Source organism: Mastigoproctus giganteus, chromosome 9, assembly GCF_048544385.1.
Source record: "Mastigoproctus giganteus isolate SK-2022 chromosome 9, ASM4854438v1, whole genome shotgun sequence".
Lineage (NCBI taxonomy): Eukaryota > Metazoa > Arthropoda > Arachnida > Uropygi > Thelyphonidae > Mastigoproctus > Mastigoproctus giganteus.
In genome coordinates, this window is record NC_143583.1 from 202,227,566 (window position 1) to 202,245,532 (window position 17,967).

Below are 17,967 nucleotides of genomic sequence, written 5' to 3' on the forward strand. Positions count from 1 at the left end.
TACTACAGTTTTACCCTTATATATGGTCTCATTGGTGGGTAAGTAGGCACTGAAAAACATGAACAACCCATTGACAAGATATATATCCATAATATTTGAGATGCAAGATGGTGTAGTAGGCAAAATAAACTGAGTAAATTTAGGACAAAAGCTTCATGTTTCTACAAAAATATCAGTAATCATTTCATCGACTCTCTAGAAATCAACAAGGTATTTTTTCAAATCTTTACCTTATTGAATTCTTAACCTCATAAAATCTAACAATATGTTGATAAGTTCAGAAAGATGTTAATAGAGTATGCTGAAAATTTTCAGCAATCACAATAAAACTTACATTTGAATTTGTCTGTTTAGTTGAAGCATTTCATGATTAGAGTTTCTACAGAGATATTGTACAGTGAAATAGTGTAAAAATACTCATGTTATTTTATTTTATTCTTCAGGGGGTTCATTAGATCAACCTCCAGAGATACTTGAAGGTCCAAGGGTTAGGAAAAAAGTTCAGAGATTGGAGTTTGAGACTGATATTTTAAGAACTGGAAAAAAGGAAGCTATACAGATTATTCCACAGAGTAAAATTCCTTAAATTGCTTAGATGTGTTTAATTTTTTTGTCAATTTAGTTTGTGTGTGTTATTTTCATTTAAGTAAAAATCTCGTTTCTAAGTGAGTCATTAATCCTGTAGCAGGTATGCTGGTGCCCTGTCCACAGTCCCCCTTAAAATTAAATATTAACATCATGTCACTGTGAATTTAAATATAGTCATATCTTACTTAACAAAGTGGTATGTTCTAGAATATCACTTCATTAACGTAAACTTCGTTATTAGGTAAAAAATAGAGACATGTTCCTGTAAGCAAAAATAAACATGTTTCAAGAAATTTTTTTTTTTCTAAATTAATGATACGTTATATACCGTATTTTAGAATTAAATTTAAAAAAACAAACACTTAAAGCAAGAAAAATTCCAAATAGTTAAACAAACAAATGAATGTAGAATGCTATAGTTATTCTTTGTTTGCATTTGAAAATTTTTCAAAAATGAATCTAATGTTGATTGCTTTGCATTCTTTAATTTCTCATGTAACATCTCACTTTAACAGTTTAACTATTTCTAGTGCTTCTCTTCACTACACAACTTCATGCAAAATCAGGATCATATTCAGCTATAACTTCTAATGCATGATTTATCCAATTTAGACAATCAGATAAAATAATTTTTTTTGTTAGTAATCTCTCTGGAGAAATTTCTCTATTATTTTTTGTAGGATCCACAGTTTCTTCTACCACTTTTTGCTCCATCAATTCTTATAGGTCTCTATTTGTTAGTAAGTCGCCATTGTTATCCAACAACTCTTGAATGTTGTATATGTCAACCTCTTGGGAGTTAACTTCCTGCGTCATTTGTGCATTATCTTTAATGATAGAAATATCAGATTCTAACCTATCATTTTGTTGTACTACTTTGGACCATACCTTCTTCCAAACTGAGACAATTTTTAAGACAATGGTTTGTTACTTCTTCTGAGCCATCACTAATATTGCTTTCATTATATTATAATTCTTCTAGAATTCTTTAAATTGTCATTAGCTTTAATTAATTGGCTAAAAGAGCATCATGGATGGTAGGCCTTAAATACAACTATAATGCTTTGGTCTGTTGACTGTATAAGTAATGTAATATTGGGCAGCAGACTGTGCTCCGGGCCATCTTTCAAGATTCGAAAGATGATTTGCAGCATTGTCTAGTAGTAATAATGCTTTGGGCTCCATTTTATTTTTTAGATAATAGCTTTTTACAGCAGGACAGAAATGATTAAAGAATCAGTCGCCTGACAAATCCAGGCTTTTCTGTTGAATATCTGTATCACAGGTAAATTATGTTTGAGAAACCCTTTATTGCTCAAGGCATTTCAGAATGGTTAATGTGCAGTGCTTTCAGTTTCATATCATCTGTGTATTTCCATCTAGTAGGAGGGTCATACAATCTTTGGCTGCTTTAAAGCCTGAAGCTTTTTTCCATCTTGGGAAATAAAAGTTTTAGAAGGTAATCACTTTCAAAACAATCTTGATTCATCCTCATTAAATACTAAATTCAGAGTGTGCCCTCTGTTTTGCTGTCTTTTAGTTGTGTAATAAATTCTGCTGTAGCAAGGCTGAAAATTACCATTTTCAGCCTTGCCCATAATACAAACACTATTGATATTGTTGTACATGGAAGGCTACTGTACAAGTTAGAGTGGTATGGCATCAAGGACAAGTTGCTGCTATGGATAAAGGGATGGTTGAGTGGGAGAAGACAGAGAGTGGTAATCAATGGACACTGCTCTTTGTGGACTAATGTTATTAGTGGTGTCCTCCAGGGGTCCATGTTGGGGCACATTGCTATTTTCTGTATTTATCAGTGATATTCATAAAGGTATATATCAGGCTTAATGTCCAAGTTTGTAGATGAAATAGAAGGTTAGTAGGGTTGCGAATGACAGTAAGGACAGTATGCTACTGCAACAGGGTCTGGAAAAGTTGAGCACATATACTGAGAGGTGGCAACTGAAATTTAACATTGACAAATGCAAAGTGCTGCATATGGGTAGCAGTAACCGCAGAGTAACATACCAACTATGTGGTACTACACTTAGGGTGGTAGAAAGCAATAAAGATCTGGGAGTAATTGTGCAGTCAGATATGAAGTTTTCTGAGCAGTGCAAAAAGTCTGCAAGAGCAGCTCATGTGGTCTTGTCAATGATATATAGGAATTTTGCTAGCAGGGATAACATGGTTATCCCCTTGTATAAGGCAATGGTCAGGCCACACTTTGAGTACTGCATACAGGTCTGAAGGCCTAATTTTAGGAAAGATGTAGAGCTGCTGGAATGAGTACAGACACTGCAACAAGATTAGTGAATGAAACAAACAGTTGCTGTTACCAATATAGGCTTAAATTCTGCAAATTGCAGTGTCTGGAGACTAGGCATCTGCAAGGTGATCTGATTGAGATGTACAAGGCCTTGAGCTCAGTGCTGATGGGATTCTTCCTCTTGCTCAGATTACGCACCTGAGGGGACATAAATTCAAATTGAGGAAAGACAGTTGTAGAATATATGTGCAGAAATTTGCCTTTAGTCAGCGGGTGGTTGATTACTGGAATCAGACAAATCTGATTCCAGCAATCAACTGAATAAATTGAAGGCCGAACTAGACAAACTTTTGGAGTGAATGGATGGGTGAAAAAGGAAGGGGTTTTTATTTTGGCTGATGCTATATTAGCTTTCTTTATTGCATCATGTGCCTGTACTAATGCTAATATGAATTTTTGCACATTTTTAATTATAAAAATAATCAGAGGGAAGCTCTGAATTTTTCAGTGGTTACTTCAGCTTCTTGATTTTTTTTTTTTTTTTTTTTTTATGTAAACCCCAAACATGAGAGGTATTAGAACCTATAGTATTTAGTACAGTGCTTGGGTTGGAGGTTGAGAAGATGAAAGAAGATATTTGTTGACATTGGACTTGAACTTCTGTAGATTGTAATTTTCAGGAAATACGTATGAAGGAAGGTTGTTCCAGAAAACGGCAGTTGAATGAATAAACGAGGAAGATGAAAAGTTGGTTCTGTGAGTTTGAAGTTGGACAGTAAATGGATGTTGGCTGGTGGCGGCACGTGTTCGGACTGTTTTGAAAGAGAGAGAGAGTGGGAATTATAGAAGCCAATTCAGAAGAACAGTGCCCATGGAAGTATCTGGAGAAGAGGAATGCAGCAGAAACAGAAACAGTACGTCTATGAGAGAGCGAGTTGAGAGACTCTGTTAGGAATGAATCATTTATTAACCTAACTGCCCTCTTCTGAATGGAATCTAGAAGCCTGAGAGAGGTTTTGGGGGCACCACCCCAGATGTGGGAACAATATTCCATGGCGAGGTGGATTTGCGATTTATACAGAGTGAGCAGCTGTTTGGAAGAAAAGTAAAACCAAGAACGAAAGAGAAATCCAAGTTTTTTAGATGCAGAGGAAGCAATATTTGTAATGTGCTTGTACCAAGAGAGATTAGAAGTCAGGGTAATCCCCAAAAGAGATATATCATTTTGCCTAGAAATCGGAGTGTCACTAAAGATAAGCATAGAAGCAGAAGAATACTTTTTGCGAGATACAAGACAAGGCTGAGTTTTAGAAGGGTTGAAATCAACTAAGTTGTCTTTGCCCTACTGGAGAATTACCTGAAGATCAGCATTTAAGGAATTGGTAGCAGATTTTCGAGAAGTTGGAGCTGATTGAACAGAACAAAGTTTCTCAAAATGGAAATTGGAATGCAATGTGCTATCATTGGCAAAACTATGGATAGGATTTCCAGTCAATGGAAGAAGGTCATTAATATACAAGAGGAAAAGAGTGGGGGAAAGAACTGAACCATGGGTGACACCGGCATTAGTGGAGAAGTTAGAAGACAGAGAGCCATCTACCATCACCCTCAGTGAGCGATCAGAGAGAAAACTGGATAACCAATTACTAAAAACAGTTGGAAAACCATAAGATGGAAGCTTGTTTAGAAGACCTTTATGCCAATCACGATCGAAAGCCTTTGAGATGTCAAGAGCAATTACTTGTGTTTCTGGGAACCTTTCCATTGAATTAGTCCATAAATGGGTAACATAAGCCAGAATATCACCAGAGGATCGACACTGATGGAATCCATACTGGCGATCGTTGATCAGTCAGAAGGTTTCTAGGAAGTTTAAAAGTTGGCAGTTAATTGATTTCTCCATTACTTTAGAAAGAGCAGAAGTAATTGGATGGGAGGGATTTTTCACCCTTTTTAGGAACTGGCTGGATATGAGCAAATTTCCAAGCAGAAGGAAAAACACCTTTGGAATAAGAAAGTGAAAAAAGGCGGCAAAGAATAGGAGTAAGTTCAGGAGCACAGGTTTTGAGAACAAGTGGAGAAATACCATTGGGACCTGGAGCTTTCTTGGCATCAAGATTCGTCAAAATCCTTCTGACATCCTTTTGACGGAAAACCACAGGAGGCATTGAATGGAGCGTGTTGGGAATGGTGGGAGGTGTTTTACCAAGATCATTAATACATGAGTTGGAAGTAAAATGGGATGCTAGCAGGCCAGCTTTATCCTTGGCTGAAGTGACAACAGAACCATCTGGTTTAGACAGAGGTGGGAGCAGAGATGGGCAAAAGTTGCGGCCAATAGCTTTGGCAAGAGACCAGAACACTCGGCTACCATTAGGGCAAGAAGCAAGTTTTCTACTCCTAGCCTGTTCAAACTCTAGTTTGGACTGATTAATAACTGCTTTACAATTGTTGCGAGCTTTGGTGTTGGCAGAAAATGAAACTGGAGAATTAGAAACAAGTCAATTACAATATGCAACATTCTTCTCTTGAACAGCCTTAGCACATTTATTGGAAAACCAAGGTTTAGATAAAGGATGAGATTTTAAAGTGGAGTGTGGGATAAAGGATTCCATTTCTGCAAGAATAATTTCACTGATACAATCTGAGCAAACGTTGACATCAGAAGTTTTGAAACAGTAATCCGACCAAGGAAAAGAAGAAAGGAAGTCTCGCAGGTCATCCCATTTTGCATTCTTGTAATGCCAAACAACAAGAGGTTAGGAATAGCCATGAGATACAGGTTCCATTGGAGAAGAGACAATCACCAAGTTGTGATCTGAAGTGCCTAAAGGACCTCTCGCTTCGACCCGTGTCCTTAGAAGGATTGTTTGTGAGAAAAAGATCAAGCGTATTGGCTGTATGATTAGGATTGTCCGGTATTCTTGTAGGTAAATTAACAATCTGTGCAAGGTCATTAGTAATTGCTGAAGCCTCAGCATCTCGACCAGCTGGGTCGGTGTGACTAGAAAACGGAAGCCAGCTGGAGTTGTGAACATTAAAATCACCAAGGAAAATTAGCTCACTGTTAGGAAAGTTGGACTGGAGAAAGTCAAGTTGCAAAGAGAGGAAGTCAAAGAGCTCCAAGTGATTAGTGGAGTTGGGAGAACGGTAGAGACAACAGATGAATTTGACACAATGAGGTAGAGAGATTTTAAGCCAGAGATGATTCCAAATTGTCAAGTCTCTGGCAGGGAATATCAGAACGGACATATGCACAAGTACCACCTTTGAGGTGTAAGGAATCATACAGCGAATAATTTGGGCATCTGAGATGAGCAGTAATTGAACCAACTGATAACTGAGATTCTGTCAGAAACAGTATATGGAATTTAGCAGACTGCAAGTGGAAATGGACATCATTGAGATTAGAATTGAGACCACGTATATTTGTGAAATGAATTAGGAAGTGCTTGGGAGATTTAGATCTTTTCGCAGATGAGCTTGCTCTATTAGTTTGACAATTCATGGTGTATTCAATAGTAAGAAAAAGTGGTGGGACGTGCTGTATGAAGTAATGAAATTTTTGGATATGGCATACATATGGTAAGAATATACCCAGATCCTTGACATAACTTGGCCTCGACAATGCTCCTTGCATACACACTACTTGGACTCCATCCAGTCACTATCTGGCAGAGTAGAGGTAGCAAGATTATACACTAGCTGATCCGGAAGCCTCCTACAGAGTTACCAATAGGTTCGGTCCGGTGTACTAAATAGCGGCTGACCTGCGAACACCGTTTTAGAGCTGTACCCTCGAAATGTAAGGAATATTGGATCTTGCCACGATGTTCATCATAACCTCAAAAGTCATCAATCATACTGCATGATGGAAGAGATAGGGAAGGGTTGACCGGAACTTAACTCTAGAGACTAAACATGGGTTCCACCACTTCAAGCCTCTAATAAGCAAAGTGGTGGTATTGCACCGGTTGATGAGAGTCATCTACCACCTAGTACATTGAATAAACTTAATACTTTTTTGCTGTATTGCCAAATGGCTAACTGGCATGTGGTTCTGCACCAATTGGTAGAATAAAAGTCAAATTATGAACTGTATTTTTATCACCATTATTATTGTTATTTTTGTAAAATCAGAATGCAAAAAGAACAGTAATTTTATTTTCCAAATTATTTTAGCCAGTGAATTAATCAGCCTGTTAAAATTGTTCTCCTTCATGATTGATGCACTTTTGTAATCATCCCGCTACTGCTGCAATCTGAAATAAAATTTTTTAAAATTTATTTTATTTAAAAAATTATGGTATTATCCATATAATTAAAAAAATGGTATTATGGTATTATCGATATAATTAAAAAAATGGTATTATGGTATTATCCATACAACGTTGCATAGAAGCTTTTATTTTATTAGATTGGTTTAAAATTGTCTTTAAAGTTGATTGTACTAATCTGAAATGTTGTGCACTTCACTTTTCTTGTTACCAGCTTCTATCCTTTTTATTTATGTCCATTTTAGTATCTAAACTTATTCCTTTTTGTTTTCTTGATGTTAATATTAGTAGTGACAAATGATGCAAGAAATCAAGCTTATTGATTTCTTGCATCATTTGTCACTACTAATATTGTCACTACTAATATTTTCTATTTCTTCCTTTAATTTATTCAAACTCGACACTTCCACAACAATGGATGGAAGTTTCTTTCAACAATCAACCAGCTATTGGCTAAAGGCAACTTCCACACATCTGTTTTGCAACCTCAGTTTGAATTTATGCTCCCTCATGTGTGCAGTCTGAGCAAGAGGAAAAATGTCACCAGCATTGAGCTTGCTGAATCCATTCAAAGCCATAAACACCTCGACTATATCACTTTGTAGATGCCTAGTCTGTAGACTGCTATTTGCAGAATGGAACCTTTCTTGGTAAAAGTCACGTTTTATTCTCCTCATCAATTTCATTTTCCTTCTCTGTACCCATTCCAACACATCCACATCCTTTTTTTAAATGAGATCTCCAGACCTGTATGCAGTACTTAAGATGCAGCCTAACCAGTGGTGTAGCCAGGATCTTTTCTCATCAGGTACATTCACAAAAAAATGTGCAAATTGCCTAATGTTAACCTACCTGTCATTTTTGGTTTTAAATAAGACCTGTCTGAATATCTGTACATGCTTGTATTACAAAAATATTATATAACACATGTAAATAATACAACAAACTATTTTATACATGATTATTTTATTAATATATTTAATAAGTATGTTTAAGTTTTTTGAGAACGATGAGTTATAGATATAAAAGTTAATGTTTTTAAAAACATTGAATAAATACTTAAGTTGTACAATGTATATTGCAGAATTACTTTTCTAAAAATGCACCACAATACCAGATTTTGGTATGGGGGGAAGAGTACGGTGTACCTGCTGACTCTACCCTGGCTACACCACTGAGCCTAACCATTGCCTTATACAATGGGATAATCATCTCCTTATCCCTGCTATCAAAATTCCTATATATCATTGACAAAACTCCATGAACTGTCCTGGCAGCCTGTTTTCACTGCCCAGAGAACTTGATATCTGATTGTACAATTATCCCTGGTCTTTTTCACTTTCCACTACCCTGAGTGTAATACCACACAGTTGGAACATTAATCTGGGATTACTAGTACTCACATGCAGTACCTTGCATTTGTCAACAGTAGCAAACCTCGCATACATGGTATTTTTGAGCTTTTGTGCAGGGGGGGAAGACCCTGTTATTATGTTGGATGTAATTTTTCAACATTTTGATTCTTTTTTGTCAATCCCTGCTGTTGACTCGCTAGTTATGCAAAAAAAAAAAAAAAAAAAATTGGAAAATCCCTGTATTTTGTTGAGAAAGCCGTGTTAGGTTCTGTGCTATTGAACTTATGCATATTTGAAGCCATAAAAATTTGTGACTTTAAGGTTTTGTACAGTTATTTTGGTTTTTATTTGATTGTTTATAAATTTTTTCAGGTATGTACTATTAAACTTTGTTCTTAAAACCGTATTGGAATAATTTCTTTGTTGTGAATTAAATTTCAGCCCTAAATTATGCCTAAAGAAAGTAAAAAACACCTCTCAAAGAAACTTTATTTCTCTGGAATCAAAGGTACAAATTTTGGATTGTCTTAAAAAAGTGAAAAGATATCATACATTGCAAAAAGTTTAAATTTAAATGAAGCAACAATCCAGACCATAAAGAAAAATGAACAGAAAATTAGAACTGCTGCTGCTGCAGGATCTTTCATTTCCCAAAAATATGACAGCTCATTCCCAAGCACCAGTAATTGAGAAAATGGAAAAAGCACTCAGTATTTTGATTGACGATAGCAGTACAAAATGGATTCCATTAGATGGCAGTGTAATTAAATAAAGGGCACTAAAAATTTATAACCATTTAAAAGAAAATGAAGAACCTTCTGTTAAGTAAAGGTTGGTTTGAGCGATTTAAAAATCGCTTCTCATTACATAACATAAGAATTCAAGGGGAAAATGCATCAGCTGATAATGAAGCTGCCAAGAAGTATGCGGAGGAATTTCAAAAAATTATTGAAGAGCACAGATACATACCACATCAAGTTTTCAATGCCAATCAGACAAGTCTTTGGTGGAAAAAATGCCCAACAGAACGTTTATTTCAAAAAAAAAAAAAAAAAGAAAACTCCCTTTGGAACATAACCTCCTTTGTGTACTGGTTCTTAGTCCTGTATAACACAGTTTCGCACTACACAAGATTTTATAGGAACCTAACTACTGTGTTATACAAGAATTACCTGTATTTAATAATTTATACCAAAATCAGGCAAAATGTTTTGGACACTCTGTATTAAGCATTGTATGCAATTCAGCAGCATGCTTGCTCATATGTTTTTTTATTTTTATTTTTTTTCTGTGCCTACTGCAGGGTTAAGATTGGCTTTTTAAGCACATCTCAACCATTGAAATCATTATCTAGAGAACAAGATTAAAGCAAGAATGAGGTTTTATGTATTTAGATAATTTGGATAACCTTGGATAATTTAAAATATAAGTTAATTTTTACTTCAATCATAGTTTATTTAGGGAAGAGAAATGTTGTTAATTTGAAATTATATTCCTCTCTTTTGCACTATTAGCTATCCCCCCCCTATCTCTCTCTCTCTCTCTCTCTCTCTCTCTCTCTCTCTCTCTCTCACACACATTGTATTCCTTCAGTTGGAAGTGAGGATATGCCAATATGTTTATCTTATATTATACAGTATGTTCCTTAGATCACCTTCTACAGGAAGTAGTTCTTGTAGTATTTGCAAATGCAAAGTACTGAAATGAAAAATGCAGTTTAAATAACAATTGATTGGTTTTCTTTGAACTATTATGAATAGTGCAAAGGCTGACTTTATGAAACGAAAAGGAATGCAGTGCTATATTTGTACGGTGGTGTTTTTTTTTTTTTTTTGTTTTTTTTTGAAATAACAGCTGTGATTTGATGCATTGGCTTTATCCGTCTTCTTCATTTTTCTACTTGGAACCTATGAAGGTTTATATATAATCTCTGTGGTAATACTATGTTTTAATTAAGTTGTGATGTTTAATTCAGGTTATTTTATGGTATTAGTATATAAAAAACAGCATCGTGGATGAGTGATTTAGGTAACAAAAGAAAATTTTATGGAAAAAGAATTCCAGAGAAGCAGAAAATAATCAACAAAATTGAAAAGGGGAGAATATTAAGATGAAAATTGTAAAAAAAATTGGAATTATATTGTTGACATCATGATTTTCAAATGATGATATGATTGAAAAGGGGGCTATAGAAGGAGAAAGTACTGGAGGAAAGAAAACTGAACCAAACCAAACATTGCAGATTTAGAAAACAAATTTTTTTTCAGAGGTTTTTCCAGGTTCAAGCTAACATTATTTATATATCTGATCCATTAGGGCAGATCAGATTAAATTCATTGAAAATGGGAATAGAATGTCATTGTGTCAATGTGTGACCTCAAAGATTACAACAGGGACATAATTGTATCACAAGCAATTCACAAGAAGGGTCTGCTATAGATGTTGTGATTTCAAAAATCTGGTGCTCATTCTAGAACTATATACATGATGTTAGGTAGCTTGCTTCTTGTGAAATAAACTGATTGCCATATGATTGATTCTGCTTTTATGAAAATATCACATGAAGAAGCATATACAAAAATGAACGGTAGTATTTTCTAAGTTTGCTTAACCCAGGGAATTAAACCAGAACCCAACTAACTGGGAAAAAAATTATAGTTTTTATTATTAATTCCTTTATTTCAATTTTTAATTCCTTTATTTCTTATACAGTGCCATTTTCATAGTTTAAAATAGGCTTAAAAACTGTGTTCCAGGTGAACCTTTTGAATTTCCCCAAGCTGTCAGCCGCGACTATCCAAGGATTAACTTATTTTTTAATTAACAACTTGCTGCCTGAAAAAAAAAACTTCCTACAATCCACTCTCTACCTAAACCTATAATTTGAATTTATTCCCTAGTTTTAGTATCATATCTAACTGAAAATTTCACCTTTGTTCATTTACTCTCCCCTTGCAGAGCCTTCTGAACCTCAATCAGATTCCATAATGAGCTACCTATTATCAAGCTCTGAAGGCATATTCAAAACCTTTAGTCATATAGATGCCTTTTTGCTAATCTCACAGGCATGTTGCTTGTCTTTGTAACTTTTCAAGCAGTTTGATGGTTTGATGTCCTTTTTTAGGTACTGTCTCCATACTTGGACACATTATTCCATTGTGACCAAATTTCCTTTTACGGTGGGATTATAACCTCTATTTGTACAAGCAAACATTTGATAAATCGCTGACCTGGCACTGAGTCTGCCTGTATCATAATAGCTCCAAATCTGTTTTTTTTTCCTTTACAGTTTTTAATTCAGTTCTTTTGAGGTTGCTAATTTCCAAATGTAAGACCTTCTATTTTGCAGCATTAAAACATATACTGTGCAGCCACTTTATTAGGTACACCCACCTAGTAGCATGTTGAGCCTCCTTTAGCCTTCAAAACAGCCTGAATTTGTCTAGGCATAGATTGAACAAGATTCTGAAAATGTGCAGGAATGGAGTACCATGCAGACATGAGTGTGTCATGAAGATCCTTGAGATTCAACAGAGGTGTAGGCCTGCAGTGAACAACCCTTTCCAGCTCATTAGGTACAATGTGGCATTCAGACATGAATCTATGGGTATCAATGGACCAAATGTGTGCCAAGAAAACATTCCCCACACCATAACACTGCCCCCACCAACTTGCACAGTAGTCGTCAAACATGACGGGTCCATCGATTCATGTTGTTTTCACTAAATTCTGAACCTTCCATCAGCATGATGCACCAGCAACTTCAACTTGTCAGACCAAGTAACTGTTTTCCAATCCTTAATAGTCCAGTGCTGATGTTGCTGTGCCCACAGGAGGTGTGCTGTCTTGTTCTTCATTGATAATAAAGGTAAGCGATGCGGCCGTCAGCTGTTGTAGCCCATTTGCGACTAGTGGTCTGTTGCGATATTTTGTTCTGCACACCAAGGCTGTATTCTGATGTGATGTGTGACATTGCGGCCCATCTGTTTGCTTGTACAATTCTAGCTATCCTCCTCTGACCTGTCTCATCAACAAGCTATTTTCTTCCACAGGAGTGGAAGAAAATTTTCTGTTCATTGCTCGATTCTCGATATACCCTTGAAACTGTGGTACGTGAAAAGTTTAGGAGAACTGCCGTTTCAGAGATGCTTTGTCCAGCACATCTTGCACCTACTACCATGCCACATTTGAAGTCCGTTAAATCCCCATTCTTGGTAAATCCCCTTGGTAAATTCTCTTTAATCTAAATCCCCTTGGTAAATTCTCGTTAAATCCCCTCCTTTTCCCCATTCTTGCTACGGTTTGTATGCTTAACTGATACTAGAAAGGTTGTTCTGCTGTGTTTATATCCACAACTGTGGTCATGTGACTTGCAGCGTTGTGGGACAAACCATTTGTGTGCACACCAGGGGTGTACCTAATAAAGTGGCAGCACAGTGTAGCTGCTACTTTTTTGACTGCCCTCAAAGCTTATCCAAGTTGTCCTGAAGATGCTCTTCTTGGAGCTGATCATTAACCACTTTCCCAATCTTAACATCATATGGAAATTTTGACATCACACCACTTATCCCTCCATCAGTGTCATTTAAGAAAATCAGAAATGGTTCAGAGGGGACTCAACCAACCTAGTCCACTTTGAAGAGACTAATCATTAATTACAACTCTCTGCCTCTTGTCCTGCAGCCATCATGCAATCCATGTGAGGACTTTACCCTTCATGTGAAACTAAGTTTGAAAACTTTGCAAAATCCAAATAAATAATGACAGTATGAATTTTTGTGGGTATATTTTGCTTAGTTTTTTTTTTTTATTATTTACAACCATATGAGATCAAATCATTTGTGTGTATCATTATGCTTTTGTTTCTTTATTGGTCTCTTGTGTACTATCTTTCATAATAATGTATAAACAGATATGCAGCTAATTCAGATGCCTCTGATCCCATGGGTGTCTCACTTTTCTATAAATGTCTTTACCTTCATACATAGTATAAAATTTTTAAAAAGGCAGAAGTTTATATACATTTTTAATTTATCTAGAGGGATAGAAGGTACATTAGCAAAGTCATGCAGTTCTGCCTTTCATGTGCTAGGGTTGGCTTTTATAAGTCTTAATACTTCATTATTACTGTTAATTATTTAAATGCTGTCTAAATTTTTAAATATACTTTTTAGTGCCTTTTCAAACTTACTAGAAACTACATTAGTATAACTGTTTTTGCCATTAGTTATATACCCAAAACTAAACATAGAAGTTGGGATTCATATATAACAATGGGATATTTGTATTATCCATTTTGGTTTTTAGTCTCTTGTGCAGTGCTAACAACTTTTGAATAGTACAGATATTGCTAGCAGTAACTTTTTTTTGTTCATGCATCTTTGGATATTTCATTTTAAGTGTTTCTGCATAAAATATTTTACAGTAGATGGCAGAGTTATTTATTGCTTTATCTACTCTTTTAATTTATCTTGAAACGCATTGATTTTTTTTTTGTTTAATGGTTGTATTATTGAAACCATCTGATTGTTCATAGTTATGCAGTTTCTTATTTTATTGGTAATATAATCTAACATATTTCTGATTCAGTTGTTAAAGTGTTCTATAGGAAAATTATACTTAACAGCTAATTTATAGTTTAACTATAATAAATCATAATATAGCTGCTTATTTTATATAGGTTATTTTTGTAATTAATGCTAAATTGAGCCTTTAGTGTAACATAATATTTTTTTATATTTTTTATTTTATTGTTTATGTTTTTATATTTTATGGCATGATATCTCAGGTGGATCCATTAATAACAACCTTTTATGGTAAAATTTTATAGGAAAACACTTTTTACACTAAATTTTTATCAGTAGATACACACTAAGGATATGTTTTGTTTTTCACAAACTAAAGAACTAAAATTCAGTAATCTTCAGAAAAATTTTACCTTTTCTTTTTATGTAAAATACCAAACTAGATAAAATAACATCGGCATAAACAAAGAACATATGAAACTATGAACCAAGAATATAACTTTTATAGCACTCTCTAGAGAGTATGATTGACTCTAAGCAAAATCCTAAACATAATGCAAATAGCCCATTGTTCAATCTGTGTGCTGATATCAATCAGTTGTTCATTTCATGTGCCTTTCCTTTTACAGCACTCATTTATAGACAACAGTTTGATGGATGCAGATTGATACTAAGACACAAAAGTTGCAATTTGTTTTGATGCAAGCTTGTGTTTCCCCAGCAAACGCGTTAAACTAATAACTCATCAGGCTTCTCAGTTTATTTTTTACTATATCCAGGTTGCCATTCCTATCTATGTGTTATTCTCATTCCATTCTTTTTCCTTTTATGCATTAATTTATTAATAGGTTGAATTATTTTCATCGTTTCAATCTACATTTTTTCTGATGTTTTTGCTCTTAATTTTATCTTTTAATGTTTTTTGTATATTTTCCTTAATATTTTTATTTTTGTAGTTTCGTTTATTTATTTATTTTTTTGTGCTTTTGAATCCTTTGTCTCAATTGTGTACATTATATATATTATTGTAGTTTAATTAAATTAAAGTAGGAATTCTGCAGTGCTTCTTAAGAAGGATAAGCACCACAGAAAGTAAATACAACTAAAATACATTAGAAAAAATAGAAGTGAGAGGAGAAAAAGGAGGGAAAAAAAGAAAAAAGAAGAATGTGCAAATAATATATACCTAAAAGTTTTTAATACTTCAAATAAAAGGCAATTGTACAATAAATTTAAATGCTAATAAAGAACAAATTTAGACCGGCACCCTCATGATAAAGCTGAGGCCAAATAATGTGAAATATCATGATAATGATACCATAAACTATGAACAAAAAAAACAAATAAATGAAAAACCAAAAATCGAGAACAAACAACAATTGAGTCCCACAATTTTTGTTCGCATATACTTCAATTTTTTCTATTGTATTTTGGTTGTATTCTTCTTACTACTACTTTAATTTAATTTACATTAAATTCCTGGCAACATGTTGATGGATATGCTGTCTCTTATGTTTGCTATTCTTAATTTCTTCATTTTTTCTGTCTTTATTTTAATTTAATTTTTGCAATTTAAATTTGCTTAATTTTAATTTAATTCAATTATTGCATTAAAGCTGTTCAAGAGAAGAACGTTGCATATTGTAATTGGCTTGTTTCCAATTCTTCATTTCTGCCTACACCAAAGCTTGCAACAGTTGAAAAGCAGTTATTAATCAGTCTAAACCAGATTTTGAGCAGGCTAAGAGTAGAACACTTGTTTCTTGCCCTAATGGTAGCCGAGCATTCTGGTTTCTGGCCAAAACTATTGGCTGCAGCTTTTGCCCATCTCTGCTCCCACCTCTGTCAAAACTAGATGGTTCTATTGTCACTTCAGCCAAGGATAAAGCTGACCTGCTAGCATCCCATTTTTCTTCCAACTCATGTATTAATGATCTTGGAAAAACACCTCCCACCATTCCCAACACACTACATTCAATGCTTCCTGTGGTCTTCCGTCAAAAGGATGTCAGAAGGATTTTGATGAATCTTGATGCTAAGAAAGCTCCATTTTTTCTCAAAACCTGTGCCCCTTGAACTTACTCCTGTTCTTTTCTGCCTTTTTTTCACTTTCTTATTCCAAAAGTGTTTTTCCTTCTGCTTGGAAATTTACTCATATCCAGCCAGTTCTGAAAAAGGGTTACAAATCCCTCCCATCCAGTTATCATCCCATTGTAATTACTTCTACTCTTTCTAAAGTATTGGAGAAATCAATTAACCACCAACTCTTAAACTATCTAGAAACCATCCATCTGATCAACGATCGTCAGTATGGATTCCATCAGTGTCGATCCACTGGTGATATTCTGGCTTATGTTACCCATTTATGGACAAATTGAATGGAAAAGTTCGGTGAAACACAAGAAGTTGCTCTTGACATCTCAAAGGCTTTCGAACGTGTTTAACATAAGGTCTTCTAAACAAGCTTCCATCTTATGGTTTACCAACTGTTTTTTGTAATTGGTTATCCAGTTTTCTCTCTGACTGCTCACTTGAGGGTGATGGTAGGTGACTCTCTGCCTTCTAACTTCTCCACTAATGCTGGTGTCCCCTAAGGTTCAGTTCTTTCCCCCATTCTTTTCCTCTTGTATAATAATGACCTTCTTCCATTGACCAGAAATCCTATCCATAGTTTTGCCGATGATAGCACATTGCATTCCACTTTCCATTTTGAGAAAGCTTGCCCTGCTCTATCAGCTTCAACTTCTGGAATATCCGCTACCAATTCCTTAAATGCCGATCTCCACGTAATTCTCCAGTGGATCAAAGACAGCTTAGTAGATTTAAATCCTTCTAAAACTCAGTCCTATTTTATATCTCACAAAAAGGATTCTTTTTCTCCTATGCTTATCTTTGGTGACTCTCCGATTTCTAGGTAAGAGGATATATCTCTTTTGGGAATTACCCTGACTTCTAATCTCTCTTGGCACAAGCACATTACAAATATTGCTTCCTCTGCATATAAAAAACTTGGTTTTCTCTTTTGCTCTTAGTGTTACTTTTCCTCCAAACAGTTGTTCACTCTGTACAAATCACAAATCCGCTCTACAATGGAATATTGTTCTCACATCTGGAGTGGTGCCCCCAAAACCTCTCTCTCTCTCTCTCTCTCTCTCTCTCTCTCTCTCTCACACACACACACACACACAGACTACTAGATTCCATTCAGAAGAGGGCAGTTAGGTTAATTAATGACTCATCTCTAACAGAGTCTCTCCACTCTCTGTATCATAGAAGTACTGTTTCTGTTGCATGCATTTTGTATAGATACTTCCATGGGCACTGTTCCTCTGAATTGGCTTCTATAATTCCCACCCTCTCTTTCAAAACCACCAGCCAACATCTATTTACTGCCTGACTTCAAACTCACAGGAAAAACTTTTCATCTTCCTTGTTTATTCATTCAACTGCTGTGTTCTGGAACAACCTTCCTTCATATGTATTTCCTGAAAATTACAATCTACAGAAGTTCAAGTCTGATGTCAACAAATATCTTTTTTCATCTTCTCAACCTCCAATCCATGCACAGTACTATAAGTTCTAATACCTCCCATGTTTGGGGTTTTCATAAAAAAAAATATACAGGGTGATTCACTACCAGTGTGACAAACTTGCAGGAGGTGTAGGGGGCACAAAGACGAATCGGAATCACATAGCATTGCAGGGTCCAAAATGCCTTCGTCATGCGGTAGAGGACGTTGAACGGGAGGTCGCGTAAACAGCGATTCCGTTGTAAGTTAGCATTTGCAAACTGTTTCTGTTGAAGAAACCAAGTAGCAAAAGTCCTCCGGAGTGGATAATCCACAGGCTCCCGTGATTGCAGATGGTATGAACTCATTTGGTTTGTTGACAGTATCCTCCATACAGTGGATTGGGAAATACCCAATCGTTGGCCTATCGCTCGAGTACTTATA

At 35.3% G+C, this 17,967-nt stretch overlaps 1 protein-coding gene across 1 annotated transcript in view; it reads left to right on the top strand.

Moving 5' to 3' along the window:
- Positions 1-17,967, top strand: part of LOC150081034 (uncharacterized) — a 152,674-nt gene that overhangs the window by 50,829 nt on the left and 83,878 nt on the right. The window contains exon 3 of the mRNA XM_090380895.1: positions 444-572. Within this exon, the coding sequence (XP_090237021.1) occupies positions 444-572 (129 nt within the window). The remainder of the gene's footprint in view (positions 1-443; positions 573-17,967) is intronic.